The 19,392-nt window shown below is 27.6% G+C and overlaps 1 protein-coding gene across 1 annotated transcript in view; it reads right to left on the reverse strand.

Moving 5' to 3' along the window:
* The window catches only part of LOC100205648 (dolichyl-diphosphooligosaccharide--protein glycosyltransferase subunit STT3B), a 43,559-nt gene extending 40,032 nt beyond the window's left edge, over positions 1-3,527 (reverse strand). Inside the window, exon 1 of the mRNA XM_065810828.1 lies at positions 3,043-3,527. Coding sequence (XP_065666900.1) covers positions 3,043-3,215 — 173 coding nt within the window. The 5' untranslated portion in view covers positions 3,216-3,527. The remainder of the gene's footprint in view (positions 1-3,042) is intronic.
* Positions 3,528-19,392: the final 15,865 nt, after the last annotated feature.

The following is a 19,392-nucleotide window of genomic DNA, read 5'->3' on the forward strand; positions in this document are numbered from 1 at the left end:
TTTATGAGCACAACAGCCTAGCCAATCAATCCCAAGAAGTTTAAGTCTGCATGGCATACTAGGAGTAGTATCGGTTGTAGCTTGGAAAATATTATCTGAAGTTAAGTCAAATTTTGACAGCACGTTTCTTAAAATTTTTTCAGTGTAGTTTTCAAGTAGCTTTGTGACAAGCATTTATTACTTCCAGATTTACAACTGATAAACAGCATGATTCTAAAACCCAAAAGGATGAAATAAAGTGACAAGTAGAAACAAGAAAGTTATTGCCATTGTCGGCTTTAAAGTGATCAAAACTGATGCTAGGCTTGGAGATAAACTGGCTTTTTATACTTTGTTGGAAGTTAATATATAAATTATCAACCATATCACCTAAATTTTGAGATAAAGTGTTTGGGTGTGGTGGATGATATTGCCTTTGAGTAAGCACCGAGCACAGATTAATAAAGCTAGATCCAGAAGTTGTCTCAAATGATCTTCCATCCTTAATTATAAATCTAAGCACTGCAAGATCGTAGTTTTTTTTAATAACTGTATCTATTGGAGGTCGAATAAAATACGAATTTAACAAGGAACTTGATGATTGCTCGATTGTGTTATCAGAATTCTTTTTTCTTTTAGTAGCAGATGTGCGCTTTTTTGCTGCTTCTACATATAGTTTTTTATGGTCACGTTTTAAATGGTTCCATAAATGAGATAAAGTTCCAGTTTTCTGAACAGAATACTTTTTGTTGCAATTTTCTTGTTTGCATTGCCAGAATACTTCTTTTTTTTAAAGAATTCTGTAACTGCTGATTTTTTAGAAGTCATTTTATAGCTTGATGCTAAAATAGTTTGATGTAACACAAACAAAAAGTATCGAATTTAAAATTACTTTAGTGAAAGCGAAGTCAAACCTTAACAACACAAAAAATAAAAGCTAACTTTTGCGTTACTAATTTGCGTTCTGCTGTTTTTTTTAAATCCCTAATCGACAATTAATTTTAATGAAAAGTATGTTTATGTTCCAAAATTACTTTACCGCTGAATTTTATGATAACATAAATATTGATATTTTGAAAACTTTTTAACGCCGTTTGTATGAAAACATAAAGTAATTTAAATAAAAAAATGATTCGAAAAACTTGAATCATTTTTTTGAAGCGAATCTTGAATCGAAGCAACATTTGATTCGCGAATCGAATCGATTCACAGGGCCCTAATATATATATGTGGTGGCTACAAAATTTTAAAAATTAAATTCCAGAACATTCCAGGACTTTTTGTTGCATTTTCCAGGACAATTTATATTATATTAAATGAATATTATCAATTATCTTTTCATTATATTTTTTTCATATTGGTTAATATAGAATATTATGTTAGTATTAGAGTTGAAATAATTTGACAATGTGTTTGTGTATATACATACATATATACAAACACAGGGCCTAATTGAGTATAGGGGAGCAGAAGTAGCAACTTTCCAAGAGCCTCGCACAACTTAAAAGCATCTTTTCTATATTTAAAGGCTTTTATTAAATTGGGGAAAAAAGTAAATTAATATATTGGGGCCTATAATGCATAAGTTGCCCTGCACCTTACATTTTCTCTGATTTCAGCCCTTGTATATATATAATACAATTTTTATATTCAGGTGCTTGCAACCATTTATTTGAAAAATGTGAACCTACATTTATACTTTTACTATTTACACTTTTACTAAAATTAAACTTATTTTGATAATAAACCAAAAGTAATTTAAAACTTTAGAAAAATTAAATATTATAATTTGATTTGCAAGACTTAAACTCCAAAATTTCAGATACAACAAAACAAAAATAAAATAAAACAAAATTCAAAGAAATTTAAGCAATATATTAAAAATAAAGAAAACATTTTGATTAAATAATAAATCATAGAAAATTCTCTCTTGAAATTTAAAATTAAATTCAAACCATTTATATACATTTTTTTTTTTTGCATAAAAAAATTTAATTTTACTGCAATATTATTAGTAATTTTTTAACTTGATTTAGAAAAATAAAAATTCCAGGACATTTTAGGACATTTTTGAAAGAAATTTAATTTTCCAGGACACTTGTAAAGATATATATATATATATATATATATATATATATATATATATATATATATATATATATATATATATATATATATATATATATATATATATATATATATATATATATATTAATATATATATATATATATTAATATATATATATATATATATATATATATATATATATATATTAATATATATATATATATTAATATATATATATATATATATATATATATATATATATATATATATATATATATGTATGTATGTATGTATGTATGTATGTATGTATGTATGTATGTATGTATGTATGTTTGCATGTATGTATGTATATATGTATGTATGTGTATATAAAGAATAATGAAATAAATAAATGCTGCCCCATTTCAAACCCTTAGTCAATGTAGAGTCACTCCATGCATGTTTTAACTATTTAAGTCAGATATACATATATGATATGTTATATATATATATACATATATATAACATATCATATATATATATATATATATATATATATATATATATATATATATATATATATAATATATATATATATACATATCTATACATATATATAACATATCATATATATATACATATACATATACATATATATATATATATATATATATATATATATATATATATATATATATATATATATATATATATATAATAATATTAAACATTTTTATTTGAATTTTATATCCTTTTTTTTAATAAAATTTATTTTTATTAACTCTTCCATACAATAACAAAATGTTTACAAACTTATATTAACTATTCACTGCTATTGTTGTTTATTGCAGATAATTTATCTTGTAAAACAAATTTATAATTTCCTGCATTTAAATTAGATTTTATCATAAATCAAGACAGCTTCGTGAAATATGAAAAAATTGCTCTTAAGTTTTTGTTTACGAATAAAAAAAAATTGGTCTTAAGGTTTTGTTTACGTATAAGAAATCATTTACCATGGATCAAACTCATGAATAATGCTCTCGAATCTGACAATAGCAAAGAGACGACTGAAAAATGCAACAATCCATGCCGCAGCTAATATTACAAAAGTAAGTAAAGATTGAACTCCTGCAATACCAGACACAAGTTTATGGGACCCTATATTAGTTGCTTGCGAGTCAACCATTTTTATATTCAACTTGATACCAGCAGAGCGAGTTACCGTTCATACGTAACAAGTTCGCTGTTTAATTAACCACTTTAATTTTTAGACAACTATTTGTCGACGGTATCCGAAAGATGAAATAACTCTTCAAAGTGGTCTGGCCTATTCTAGATGTAATTTTTCACCCAGCAATTTACTTACAGTCACTTTTATTTGAATAATAATTTCCAAAATATGTAATGAAAAAAAAAAGATTCTGTATTCCAGGAGCGAAGTTACAAAACAGGGCCGACAACACGGGTGTTGTCCCGCCCGGTGTTGTCGGCTCTTCACAAAGAAGAATATCTTCGAAAATGTATAAAGGATATTAAAAAATAATTATTTTTTATACCATATAAACGATACTCAAAAGAAAGGAACCAACCGACAGTTTAACATATCATGAAATTTTAATGCCATTTAATTCACAACAAGTTTTTTTATGTTTATTTAAAAGGAGCCAACTGCAATATCCACTGCATATATGTTATAATATATACAGTTTTAAAATGTTGATTTTATATGCTTTTCAGTTGTAAATTTTTTTTGTGTTTCATTATCTCAACTAGATAAAGACACACTATTTTTAATTGGTTCCTTTCTGATTAATGTCGTCCAAATTAAACTAAAGACTCGAGCAGCGGTTTGAAAGAACGGTTTTCTTCGGTGAAAAAGGCAGAAATGAATGACAATACATTTGTTTATTTTTTAGCTTAGTTTATATAAATTTTTTTACATTAAGTTAAATAAGTTATATTTTAGTCAGGTTCATAGACTATATTAAAATATTTCTTTAATCATCATTTGTCATATGCTAAAATTCCGAGCTGCATTCTATGTTGGGTCCACATCCAAACAATTTCGGAATCGCTATACAAACACAGAGGTGGATTTAAATGTTGTATGTTATGTGTTGTACGTGGTGACAAAATACCACAAGTCTAAAACGAATGTTTACAAAATGACAGATACAAATGGCACTCTTAGTTGGAAAAAATATTAAAAACTTATAAATTCAACCTTGATTTTCTCAGTTTGATACTTTTTTACTTGTGGCACTCTTGATCTGGGTGTACGATATATAAATATTGTTATTATGTTATTTACCACCCGCTTAATGTTTGATTTCATACCTTTATATTTTTGTCAGAAAACCTATTTCGAAAAAAGTTTACAGCAAAAACTATGTTTTGCAGGGGTTTCAAAATTTAGTTTACAAAATTTGCTAATGTAAGAAAATCGTAAAAGTAAATTGTTTGCTAAAGTAGCAATCTGGTTGCTTTAAAAAAAATTATCAAGTGTAAACTATACTTTGCAGTATCTGCAGCAGTTAAAGTTTGGTTTGTTGCAAATGTACTCCGTTGTATCATAATTTAACAAAAGTGTTCTCAACAAAAGTATACTTTTATAAAATCATGATTGTTAGAGTATTATTTTATTACAATAATAGAACAGTTAATAATGAAGATCTTGCCAATGTGCATTGGGCGTCCCAAGTCGTCCAACGGATGACTAGTGAACGTCCAGAAGTCCAATGGACGTCTGTTAGACGTCTTAGGACATCCGGTGCCCATTGGGTGTAAGTTTTTTGTTGAAGGTACTATAAGAAGAAATCTATGTGCAGAAATTTGTATCTTGTTTTACCTAAAAGACAAAACATTGTAGTTCTCTGAGATAAATCACTTTACTTTTTCTTCAAAATAAATTATTCCCCCTTACAGATATTTTAAGTTTGCTTAACGGGCGTAACTACGCTACTTAAAACCTGGCATAAGGCGCATTTTTTAACAGGATGAAATAAAAAAACTGCGTCCGATCCCTGAAACGCTCTTCCAAACGTATTTTGCTGCTTGGGATAGTATGGGCTTATACGCATAAAAAAACTAATCAAGTTACAGAGCTTGGAAAACCAAGCCTGGAGAGCAATTCACTATCGAAGTAGAAAGGATAATCCTAAATATGTATTGAAAAATATAAGTTGAAAAAAATTAATTTTTATCAGATTATTATTTTTATGCCTAAATTTAAAAATAAAAAATTCTTTTTTAAAACTCAGTATTCAGAGTATTCAATTATGTTACATGACCCAAATATATGGAAAAACTTGAAGAATCAATGTTTAAAAGGCTTTAATGGACTATCATTGTTTAAATGACAAACAAAGTTGCATATTCTTAATACTTTAAAAAGTTTTAGAGAACTTTGAACTGTTTATCATTATTTAGTTATTAAATTTTTTAGTTTTTTAATCTTTTTAGTTTTTTGATCTTACATTATTGAAATCAAAATTCTTACATCTGGGAAATATAAAATAAGTTCGTAGGTAGAGGAACATTTAATTTAAAGAAATAAAGCAATAATAACAATTAACAACCAAGAAAACAACAAATTTTTTGTTATTTTTATCATAATGTTGAAGTTGTGAGGTTTATGGAGGTTATGAAGTTCGAGTTATGCAATTTTTTGGTTTTAACAAAATTTCATATCATTTTATGTTATTTTCATTTGAACCTTTTTTACATTTTGTGTTTGTTAACGTGAATTTTGTTGCAAAACTACTGCAAGTAGTTAGGTTAATTGCAATTGTTTTTTCAACTTCCTTGGAAATTTTTTTTCAAATAGCAGGAGTTACTATAATGTAGCAGAACACCTTTTGGTGCTATACAATGTATGTTGATGGCATCAGAATTTTAGAATTTAAATTAAAGATACACTGTAAAAAAACTCCGTAGTATTTATCAGACTTTTTCCGTTGTTATGTTACGCAAAAAATCCGTTTTCAATAAATTACGGGCTTTTACCTAAACTTTTAAGACTTTTGAAATAATCACATCATATAATTTTGTTCGTATTTATGATAAGGAGAAGTTCTGTAACTTTAAATTACGGACTTTAACCGGATATTTCAGTATACTTTAGTATAGCATCTAATTTACAGAGCTCCATAGTTCTTTTTAACGAGGCAAAACAATACAGGTATACAGGGGCGGATCCAGCATTTTTTGATCTTTGAGATCTTCCAGACATGGAGCAAACTCCAAACATTTATATGTTTATACATATGTCAAATAAGGATGCTTTGCAAAAAATTGCGATGATTGGAGGCTGGGAACAAAAAAGCCCCAATTCAGAAAATTAGTTTCCTATATTATATAAGGTTTATATGGTATAAAAATCTTTTCTTATGTATTGAACTTTTTAAAATTCGTATTATTTAGTGTTACGTTTTTATAGTATATAAAAGAAACACATAACATTATGAACTTTAGAAAATTCAATTCATAAGAAAAGGATTTTATAGCATTGTAAATAAATAAATCATAGTTTAATAAAAAATCAAGTTTTATTTTTGGTCATGATGCTATTTAGTGAGCTGAACTCTTCTTCGTGAGCCATGGCATGTAGCCTCTATATGGCAATTATTCGGATGAGGATAAACTACATGGAGGATAAACGAATAGAAAGAAGGTATATATTAAATAAAATAGTATGCATTTTCATATTTACTTTTTTGTAGTGCTAAAAAAGCTCTTTTAGTTATTATTTTTGTCATCTGATCTAAATTTATATTATTTAAAATTGTGGTTTGTGATAAAGTTATATGTAGAATAGAAAATTTGATGTTAAAAGTTGTTAAATTATTTATTTAATTATTTATTTGTATTTATATATATATAGATTAATTTTGATTGTAACTTTCAAAATGAAATATTACTATTGAAAGTTTTTCTCAGTTTCATGTCTTGGCTTTGGTTTCAATCCAACCTTGAATTTTAATTGTACCTATACCTGAATCTTTCAGAACTATGATGGACGATTAGATAGATGTTTTTAAAGTTTCCTGGAAAAGCTGCCAGTTGAAATCATGGGTTTACTCCACAAAAATCCTCCTCTTTTGCCACAAAAAACACGAAATTACAATGATCAGGGTCATTTGTGGTGATATACTTTCATACTTGTTTATAAAAAATCCATAAAAATCCACAGCTTTTTCATATTACCTACAATTGATTCTTTAAGGTGGTCGTCTGGTAAAAAAATATTTAAAAAATCAAATTTTTGTTAATAGTCCAGCATAAAAGAAAAATTTGTGCTCTTTTAGAAAATATATACTTTTAAACATATTTTTTAACTAAATTTTTCAAAAATTTAATTCCTGTAAAGACATGTACTAACCTTTTCCCTTAGCAACGCCCTTAGCAACAATCATTTTTGGTTGTTATGAGCCAAAACAATTTCATGGTGCAAATACCAAGCTGATAAAATATCAGGCTTGTCTAAATACAATTCAAAAGGTGGTATTCCTAAAGTCATTAAAAAAAAAATTGAAAAGGTTTTTATTGATTTAAGTAATGATGAACTTTTGTCGCGCTGCTTACAAGGCACAAGCCAAAATGCTAACGAAGCATTTAATCAGATTCTCTGGTGGAAATGCCCAAAAAATACATTTGATTCAAAAGATGTACTAGAAATGTATACGTTTTCATCAGTAATAAGTTTTAATGATGGATGTTTAGCTCTAGCTAATGTTTTGAAGAATCTTTGTTTAACACCAGGAAAATATTTTATTGATCGTGTTTTAGTATTTGATAGTAAAAAAGTCAAAAATATACAAAAAAAATCAACAGATACTGTTAAGAACAAAAGAAAAAAGTTAAGAGCTATAAGAAAAGGATTTATTGATAAAGAAAAAAACCCGGAAGGAGGAGATTATTCTAAAGGATCATTTTAATTATTTTATTTTTATTTTGTTGGTTTTCTCCGTTTGTGATATTTCAGACTTAAAACGCAAATATCTCAGCTTCTATAAACTATTTTTGAATGAAATTTTCAGGGTTTGTTCATCTGTGTATAAGTTACTCTGTGAACCAGAATCTAATTAATTCTTGGAGCATTTTAGGAAATATGGGTTGGTTTTTGTCGAACTTTACCCATTTTTTAATTTCCCCAAATACGTAAAGCTGCCATTATGGATCTAAACATAATTATAAATTTTTACTGGTTCACATACTAATTTTATATATACCCTGCATAAAAAACCAAACTTCATGCAAAACGGATGTACAGATAGCTAGAACTCTTGGTTTTAAGAAAGTGATGTTTTAACCATTTTTTTGCTGATTCAGCATTAAAAAACTTTTTTTTTTCCGTCATAGAAATATAACTTCATAATGATGAAAAATAAAATAAACTTTCCCCCAAATTGTATTTTTGATTTTTTTACCAGACGACCACCTTAACTTTATCTACTTCTAACCTACATCATACCTTTCTTCTATATCACTACATCCTAATTATCTGCAACTGCATGCTCTACATGCTGAAAAAGGAAATTAAATTGAAAAAAAAAAAAAACTGGTAAAAAGACAGTATGTTGGATCTCACCCAAAAGTTTTGAGTTTTGTAAACGAGCTAGTTTTGTAAACGAGCTGTTCGAGTGGACAGAGCATCAATAGACGTTTTGTTTATGTTTATTATAACTATTATAATATAATATATATAATAACTTTTATAATATAATATAATTTGTCATAATAAAATATTATTTGTTATCATAAATATTATATAAAATATAATATTTATAGTAACTATTATAATATAATTTGTTTATATTTATTATAACTATTTATAATTGAGTGTATTATATTATAATTTTTAATCATTTAAAATACGAGTAGTTTCTAAATAGTCGAATTAAATTTTTATAAAAACATATTAATTCTATTAATCTATTTTTGACTTTCGCGTAAACTCTTTAAAATGAGTTAAATGAATTAACTGTCTATTTGCTGAGTTAGCGGAGTTTTTCCGCTAATTTGAATGGAAAAAATGAAATACGGAAACCGTAAATTTTACGGAGAAAGTACTGTCTCATTGCTGCCTGACATTCTCCGTTAATTTGTACGGAAAAAATGAAATACGGAAACCGTGAATTTTACGGAGAAAGTTCTGTATCTTTTTTTACGGACTTTTTCCGTTGATTTTAACGGGAAATAGAAACTACAGAAACCGTTAATTTTTACGGAGAAATTGCTGTCACTTTGCTGCCGGAATCAGTGTTAAAAAATTATCCGTTGAGTCTACGGAGAATTTTTTAGCAGTGTATAAAGCATCAACATGATATAGATATCTTTAATTTAAATTTCAAAAGCAGAAGCTGAGACGATGTAGTTACTAGTCTGGTGATACTGGCTTGGTTGTGATAATTAAGACTAAGACTGAGAAGATGGTGTTTTAGACGTATTAGCCATTTCCGTGTCGAGCGTAAATAAACTGGTTTTTTAAAATCAGTTGACTATTTGTGTACGTATAAAAACTTCCTCAGAGCTGAAAAGTTTTGCTTGCAAATGACTAAAAAACATTCTTTTGAAGAAATCGTAAAATAAGTATAAAATTGTAACCAAAATAGCTAAAAGTAAAGTAGTTGTAAAATAAACGATAAAAGTTAGTAATAAGATTAAACAAGAAAGTAATTGATTTATCTCTTCTACATTAATTATTACATATTATAAGAAATACAAAAAAAAAAAAAAAAAAAAAAAAAAAAACTCATTAAGTGCATATATATGCACACTTGATGAGCTTTTTGTTGTTGTTTTCTTTTATTTTATATGTTAATTTCTATATCTATGAAATTTCTTGGGATGCAATATAAAAAGTATATCTTACATTGTTTATCCAATAAATCAGAACTCATTGACTCCATGATAACATTAGATAATCGTGTTGTTTTCGAAAAAATACTCTTAATTAAATACTGCATATAAAAATTATAAAAACATTATCCAAATATCTTAAAACTATAAACCCATTGTGATCTACACAAATATAACTATAAATATTCTGTATTTGAATAAAGATTTCAATACATTCAACACGTTTAACTTGCAAAGGAATAAAGCAAAAGCATAAAGAAAGATCATCATTACTATTTGATGTCTTTATGTGCTAATGCTTAATACTACTTGACCTCTGATTTTACTGCAATCTTTTTCTCCTGACGATGTGCCAGGTGATTTAAAAGTCATTTAAACAGTTTTGCACCTAATTTCTAATAGTAAATAGATATTAAGGCATTAAACTTACATTAAAAATAAGCAATATATTTATATATTATAACTTATCCATAGATTAAAAAACTAATTTACTCACAATATTGTGTTAACTTCATTTTACCTTTTTACATTATTAGTTTTCATCATTCTTGATTAGATTGTTAAGCTAACATCATTATTCAATTTGATTCTAACAATTAACTCAACCACATTGCTTTTTATATATGTAAAAATATTTAAAAAAACAGAACAAATGATAATAATGATGATGAGAACAATTATGATTCTACACTTATTGACATAATTAAAAGGAAATATTTAATCTACATATGATTTAAACCAAGTCACGCAAAATATATGTCAGGTCAAACTTGTAAAATAAGTATAAAATTGTAACCAAAATAAATATAAATAAGTGAAGTAAACGTAGGAATAAAATATAAAATAAACTGTAAAAATGAGTATAAACTATAAAATCCAATACTCTGTAATGCTTGACTAATACAATAAAACACTGTAACAATAAAAACTTATTTCAAGAAAAATATATAAAATATCAAAGTAAAGTTAGAAAAAATAAAAAAACTATCAAGTATTTGTAGCTTAAACTTTTAATGCACATTTTGCACAGCCACCATTTCTGTGAGGAGCTTGCATTATCCATTGCTTTATGGACCTCTTGACATCTGTATTACATGCTCCTTTTTCATGTTTTTGAGCTGCAACTGTCTATTAAATAACAAAAAAAAAAAGAAAAAAAAAGTTTATTAAAATGTTCTTTATGTTTATATTAAAAAGTCACCACTTTGAGCAAGTCTCACAACAAGCGAAAAAATAAAACTATTTTATGCCGCTTAACTGCAGATATTCATTATTAAATAGTATAACCTATGATAGTATAATCTATATAATATAGTAAAACTTATGACATTATATTACATAATATAATAATATTTTATTTTATTTTAAAAGTAATTGTATATTTTTAGAGGATTCTAAATATGCTTTATATGTTAGGAGATCCTCAAAAAACATTTACTTACTTAAAGTAAGTTTTTAATTTAAAAGTAATACTTTTAAAATAAAATCAAATATTATAATATTATGTATTATATTGTTATAAGTTATATATATACATATATATATATATATATATATATATATATATATATATATATATATATATATATATATATATATATATATATATATATATATATATATATATATATATATATATATATATATATATATATATATATATATATATATATATATATATATATATATATATATATATATATATATATATATATATACAGCGGTGGCCAAAAATTAAAGACCACTCATTTTTTAGTTGGTTTTTTAATCTTCAAATTAAAATTAAGAAGATTCTAATTGACATATTAAATTTTTTTTTTTTTAATCTTGTTAATTAAAACATACGGATTAAAGTCGTATAATTTTTTTAATCTAATTCTAATTAAATTGCGTTTAACTTATTAAAAAACTGATGAGTACTTATAAATCTTCTTTAAATAAATTGGACAAAATTTAACGAACACTTTCAAATCTTTAATTTGCACTTATTAAAAATAATAATCCATTATTTTTTTTAAATGTCTTAATTGCTTATTACGTTGGCTATAAAATAAAATGTCGAAACCTGAGTTTCGATATCAAATAAACATTTATTTTTTTAATTGCAATAAGGATATAAAAATATTGCAAAAATGCGTGCAAAGATCGAAAAAAAAGACAGATACGCGGCTCTTGTATTAAAAGAAGAAGACTACAGCATCAGACAAATAGCAGAAAAGCTCGGAAGGTCTCACCTTGCATTATTAACATAATTCAACGATACAAAGAGACCCGGTCAATTAATGATCGTCATAGGACTGGACGGAATAAAATTTCAAATGACCGTGATATTCGCTCGTTAATGAGATTAATGAAAGAAAACAGACAAGCATCATCTACAGACTTGTCTACGAAATGGACACTGTCAAATGGTCTGAAAGCAAGCCCTAGAACTGTGCGAAGGGTCCTCCACAATTTAAATTATTTATGGCGTGCTGCTGCAAAAAACCCACGCTTAAATAAAAAACAAAAATTTGCCAGGAAAGAGTGGTGCAAACTACACAAAAATTGGTCAACAGATCAGTGGAGCCGTGTGGTCTTTAGTGATGAAATGAACGTTGAGGTAGACAACAGAAAAGATCGCGTTATGTTGCGTAGACTTCCAAGCGAACGGTTCTATGAATCATGCATTTTGAAACGAACAAAACAAGGCGGTGGTTCAATAGGCATTTGAGCCTGTATGAGTGCCTGTGGAGTTGGCGTTTTTCATTTATTCGATGGTAGACTCAACAAAGAAAGGTACATCGAAATTTTGGAAAACTCGCTTATTCCTAGCATTGATTTATGGCAGATGCAATATGGATTTATTTTCCAGCAAGATAATGCGCCGTGTCATGAAGCGCATGTTGTTAGCGATTGGTTCAGTTCTAATAAAATTCAAGTGGCCTGCCAATAGTCCAGACTTGAATCCAATAGAGAATTTATGGTCGTGGCTTGATCACAGCCTGGTAAAGAACAACTTTACAATCTCTCATCATTTGAACAATGTGCCTGCTGAAGTAATTAAAACGTTTAAAGTATTTGGTACCTCAAAAAACATTTATTTACTTTTAAAATAACATAAAATATATATGCCACTACAATTCATTTTGCTATAAAGGATTTCTTATCATTCGTTAATGAACTCTAATAAAATTATAACAAATAGAAATCAATAAAAAGTAATAAGGAAACTGACATTTGTTAAAAAGTTGAAGATTTTTATCTTTATTTTTTATTCTTTAGTAACTCTCTTAGATTTTATTTTAAAATTCTTTATAAAAAACGCATGCGCAAACTCAATTTTTCTTTCCAATTACAAACATGGTTTAAGTTCGGCATATCCTTTGATATTCTTTCTTGAAATGGTTGCAGATTTTACGAAATTTTATATTTTTCACGAGGTTATTTTTCACAGCAAATCGGGTGTGTATAAGCTTACGTATTCATGTGGTGGTGTTTATATTGGAGAAACGAAAAAGAAAATTTTACAAAGAGGTATTAAGCATTTGGTAAACAGCATGAAAGGCAGTTGGCATGCTTCCGGAGCCACAGAACACTGCAAGGACTGCCACGGTATATTTAATTGGATGCACCCCAAAACAATCGCACTTAATTCTAACTACCATGAAAGGAAAATAAGAGGGCCCCTGGAGACTAATTATGCCCAAACCAATTACTAGATAAGGCACTTTCCACCGCTTTTGAACAAAGACAACGGTGTTAAAATTGCGTCAAATAGCTGGAGACCACTTTTTAAGAAAGAATCATCGAAATTTCAAAATAGTTTTCACGTCAAAATAGTTACGTCAACTCATCTTTATAATGTCTTCTTAACGGTTTTTTACATACGCTTTTTGTGAGACTATTATTGTATTTTATTTTACCTCTGACAACGGTCTGATCTAATCAGACTGAAATGTCACATTAGTAAATTAAAAAATAGTACTTAGCTGTACTTTATGTTTTGTATATAAAATGATAATAATTGAATTCATAACATTTATTGAGACATGTCCCTATCTAGGTATCGCACCTTGTTAGGTATCGATATACTACGATGTATCGTTAGCTACATATCGTAGCATCGCAGCAAGCTACAACATAACTTCAAACCTGTTGCCAGTTGATTACTACATATCGCAGTTTTGTAGCTAACAATACTATTACAATAAATTGATAGTTGAAGATCCTAGGTATGTAGATTGCTACAACATAACGTCAAATATAAAGCTAAACAATAGATACATATCGTGGCTTTTTAGCTAGCGATGTTGTTATGATATATACGTATACAGCCTTGTTGTTAGCTACTATATAATTCTTCAGCTAACTAGGTTGCTATAATCACCTATCGCTACAGCGATATGAAAATATATATTGCGGAATTTTAGTTTGCAATTTTGAAAAAAAAATCTTAGTAGCTTTAAATTGTGGATTTGTAGCTTGTTAAAATATAGAAATAAACATATAAACTATAAATCTCCCTGTGATAAAATCGTTGTCTTTATTGTTACGAATATCGTTAGCTAATCGCTAGTTGATTTCCTACCGGGTAATTAGCTAAATAATTTACGATTATAACTTGCTTGATTTACTTAATTAATTAAGGTAAATTTAAAACATGATTAATGTAATTTTTTCATCATAAGTAAGAGCTAAACCTGTGTGTACCAACCTCGTTATCAAATCAGATTTAATCCCCTATACAGACAACACAGTTAAACTCTGTGAACACGTAATGGTTGAAGGCTATTTTAGCAGTGCAAAAGAATGAAGAACTTTTTTTCTTTCATTTTTTTTTCCTTAATAATCAAAATTTTTTCAAGTTTTTTCCTTAATAATCAAAAAAAATGAATTGAGCGCTATGTTAATGTTTTAGAGACTCTTAGACGCTTATCTACACAGTTTGAAATTTTTGAAATTTTTGCCAAATAAATATAACAAAATTGTCCTTTTTAGGGTTTAATATATATACATTGGGGACACCAAAATAATAAAATTTGAAATCCTGGATTAAAATCAAAGGAGTTATTTAACTTTGAAATTTGAAGCGAAATTAAGCAACTTTTTTTACTAGACTTTGTGGTTCTGTTTGCTGCTCAGAAATTAGACTTAAGCTAGCTTTGAAAGAGGGTCATCCACCACAAATGCCCAGTTTCACAATGTTAGAGCTAAAGAAACCTTTTAAAAGTATGATGTTTTCATCACACTTTCAAAAGATTTCTTGAGCTTTAACATTTTCAATTTAAGTTTTTAAGTTGATATAACAAACGGTGTCACTAACCTCATTAGAATCTGTGAATTTTACTGTGAATTTAATTTGTGGCATTGAAAATATCCTTCAGAATAGATCCCACTGATGCAAATTTCTGCTGGAAATTGGGCTCAAGAAGACAAACTGGACTAATTTGATCCAACTTTTCTCATTTTATTATTTGAAGGCCCAGTACTCTGTTGAATACTAGCCATAATTGTTATGGTCAAAGGTTCTTGAAAGAGTAACTGAGCTGCAGATGTTCTTTAACTAAATTAAAAAAAATCAGTCACTTCTCATGCCAGTTACTGCATGTTACTCAGAATGTATAAAATAATAAAATAACTAACCTTGTCTTATTGGAAGAGGTTTGCCACATGCTTAACCGAGACAAATTTTTACGCCAGGACATGCTTTATTTGATGCAATGGCTGATGAAGCAACTTTTTCTGCGCCCACAGGATTTCTCAATGCAACCTGTTTTAAGTTTACACGACGAGTTGTATTACTGCAGTTGTGAGAAATTCTACGAGCAATGACATACAAGCATTTTGTGCGTCGTTTTTCAACTAATTTTTCTTCTTCTTGCAAGGATGTTGATGCAAGAGCTTTTTCAAATGAATGCTTTTCTTTGCCTTTCACTTTTGTAATTTGACAAATGATGCAATCACAACATTTTGTAAGTCTTGTCAATGGCTTCACGACAATTGAATCAGCAGAATTTGTTTTCCTTTAAGGCATTAGCATTATCACCCAGTTTGTTCAGGTTGCAACGATGCGCAGCACAAATTTCAAGAGTTAATCTTTCATAATGAAAATTCACATTTGACAAAATCAAGCTATAAATTTTAGAAATGAAATGTTCTGAAATTTCTCTGTCACTTTTTATCATGCAAATAACACACAATGCCCTTCTGTAACCATCATGGTCTTAGAAAAATGTTGGCATTGATATTTTTTTCTAAAAGTAGCATAAAATAACAATGATTTCAATACCTATACATTGATTTTTATCATCATTAAAAGAAAAATAGTCATGTTGTAGCTTCATTTGATTTTCACTTAACTTTTAACTAATTTAACTTAAGATTTAACTTATCATTTGTAACTTTTATTTACGTTTATATATTAAATATATTACATACTGTTAAACTGTTTATAGTGTTTTGTATCTTGACTGTCGTTAGTTTAGCACTACAGCTTTTTATTTCATTTATGTGCAAATTCTTCGTGCTGAATTTGTCTCCAAGGATATAGTTTTGGAATCATTAATGATTGTTTAAAGTGAATATTCCATATAAAAAAATATAAAACTAAATCTCCCTTTGATTTTAATCCAGCATTTAAAAATTAATAGTTTTGATGTTCCTAAGGTATATAGAATCGACACTCAAAAAAAAATTTTTAGGATATTTAGTCCGCATTTAAGTAAAAATTTTCAAACTGTGGCTATCAATGAGTCTCAAATTATGCAGGACAATTTAAATATCATACATTAAAAAGATTGATGGAATGATTGTGTAACAAAGGAGTTAATGTTTTTGAATGGGAGTGGCAATGTAACCGACTTAAATCTCATCGAAAACGGTTGGAAACAAATATAAAGCAAGGTTTGGCGAAACTGTACAACATCCCGTTCAGAATTAAAGAAGAAGATCATTCGAATATGGCTTTATAACATGGACCCAAAATACTTTCGGAAACTTATAGAAAACATGCAGAAACATATGGGAATTAATGATTTAAATAAAAGACATATAACTAAGTACAAAAATAAACACTATATTTTTAGTTTTCTTTTTACTTTTTAATGAATAAAAAAAATAAAAAATTTCCAATTGGACAAAGTTTTTTGCGTTAGCTGAAAATTTGTTTAAAACCAGCCTCACGCAACTCTGTATGCAAGTAATTTTAAACTAACTACATAAAAGAAACAACAATTTATTTATTTTAAAACATTTAATTTAATACCAAAAATTAAATGCAACTATTTTTAAATTTAACTAAAAAAAAATTAATAAATTGTTAATATTTTAGTTAATTATTTTATTTTTAATTAGTTAATATTTTAGTTTTAATTAGTTAATATTTTAATTAGTTAATATTTTAGTTAATTAATAAATTTAACTAAAAATTTAAACTAACTTTTAACCCCAAAACTATATCTCTGTTTCTTCCCCTTTTCCCCTTCTTAAAATAAACTATAGGGGAGACCGGGGCTAGTTGGCCGTAGGGGTAAGTTGACGAACTGCGTTTATCTTTAGAGTCTTTCATCAGAAAGTGACAAAAATTACTCAAAAACTTCCTCATTGACCATTTCATCATTCACTGTAGTATTGTCAGGATTCGCGCATGTGCATGGGAGATATTGAGATTTATGCGTTTTTTGGACAAAAACGTAACTTTTAGAACATCGCTTCCTTTTTACTCTACAAAGAAAACATTTAGTCGTATGAAAAAAAAATTATTGTAAAAGTTCCAGTCACAATTGGTTTACTATATCCAGTCAGACTTTTTTTTCAAAGCTGCCGTTTTTCAGGATCTATAGACTGTTTATTAAAAAAAAAGCCTTCGTTGTAAGTTGACAAATTTTTTACGGGGTAAGTTGGCTCATTGCATTTACTATGGAAAAAAATATTTATTTTTATATAATTATTTTTTTTTAATTTTTTTTATTTTTAACAATATTGAAAATATTTATTCTTACAAAAAAATTAAAAAAAAATTTTGTTTAGTTTTTTTTTCCACAGATAAAAGGTGGGTTACTGTTTGGCTTTTATACGGACTAATATTTGGTACCAGCTAAAAGTAATATTAAGTTTTGGGATAAAATTGTTGCAAAAATTAATTTAAAAAAAAATTCTATTAATTTTGCACTTAATAGTGCATTAATAATCATTTTTATAATTTGCGCCAACTTACCCCGTGGTGGGGTAAGTTGGCGCAAATTTTTTATTTTTTTTGAGGGTCCGGAAAGGCCCCAAGAATTTTTTTTTTAAATGAATGCAAATTTTATAAGATACCCTAATCCATACTCTTTAAGACTACACTTTAATATTTTTAAAAAAATGTACTGTTAGGGCTACAGAGCTCATAGAGTAAAAACCGAGCCAACTAGCCCCGGTCTCCCCTACATGAAATCAAAAACCTTATTCTTAAAATTTTGAATTTAATGACATAAAAACCAGTTTGTTACGATATGTAAATCTAGTAAGTAGAAAATCTTATGAAATTTTTTTTCTTGTTTGCTGCAAATAGGTCTATAACTACTTTTAAATTTAATTAATCTGCTATGTGTGCTCCACTTAACTTTAGATGAAAAAATGACTCTAAAATCACGCTCTTTAGTCGAGCTTCTTAGTCATTGGTTTATACTTTTTATTTTGTTTGCTGTTTATTCCGAAAAATTTTAATTTTAACATAAGTCTGTTGTGATGTACAGAATCAAACGCTTTGGCAAAATCAAGATAGATTACATCAATAAGCTGGTGAGATGCAAAATAATATCAAAAGTCTCTATTAGATTGCATGCAGAGTTGTTAACAAGGCCAAAGGTAGCAAGGCCAAGTACAAGGCTAAGAGCAAGAGTTTTAAGGTCAAGGCCAAGAATAGGAGTTTTCAAACTAAGGTCTACGTAAACATTTTCAAGACCAAAGACTTAAAACTTTGCCTTACATTAAGGCCATTTATTAATAAAACTATAGGTAACAATTGCTGTGACAATAAAGCCAAATGCTATTAAAATACACCAAAAAATACATAAAAATAAAGAATAAAAATTTTTAATTCTTTAATTCTTTTTTTTTTTTTTTTGAAGGCCAAAGCCAAAACAAGCAAAACCAAGGCCATAATTTTCAAGCCCAAGACAAAGGCCAAGGGCAACAGTTTCAAGGCCAAGACCAAACCCAAAGCCTTAATTTTTGGTCTCAAGGCAAGACGGAGGCCAATGCCAAGGACTAACAACTGATTGCATACATGATTTATGATGAAGAAACCCATGTTGATTTGGAGAGAACATGCTATTACTGTTAATGTGCTTTAAGATTTTGTTTGTAATATGTTTTTCGAAGATTTTGCAGACAAAAGAGGTTAGTAAAATAGTTAGTTTTCAACGAGTAATTTATCTCTCTTATATAGACAGAACTAATATTCGCTAGTTTCAATAGAGTGGGTAATGTTTCAGAAATAAAATGTTCATGAAAGATTTTTGTGAGTTTTTTTATAGGGG

This window comes from Hydra vulgaris, chromosome 11 (genome assembly GCF_038396675.1).
Source record: "Hydra vulgaris chromosome 11, alternate assembly HydraT2T_AEP".
Taxonomy (NCBI): domain Eukaryota; kingdom Metazoa; phylum Cnidaria; class Hydrozoa; order Anthoathecata; family Hydridae; genus Hydra; species Hydra vulgaris.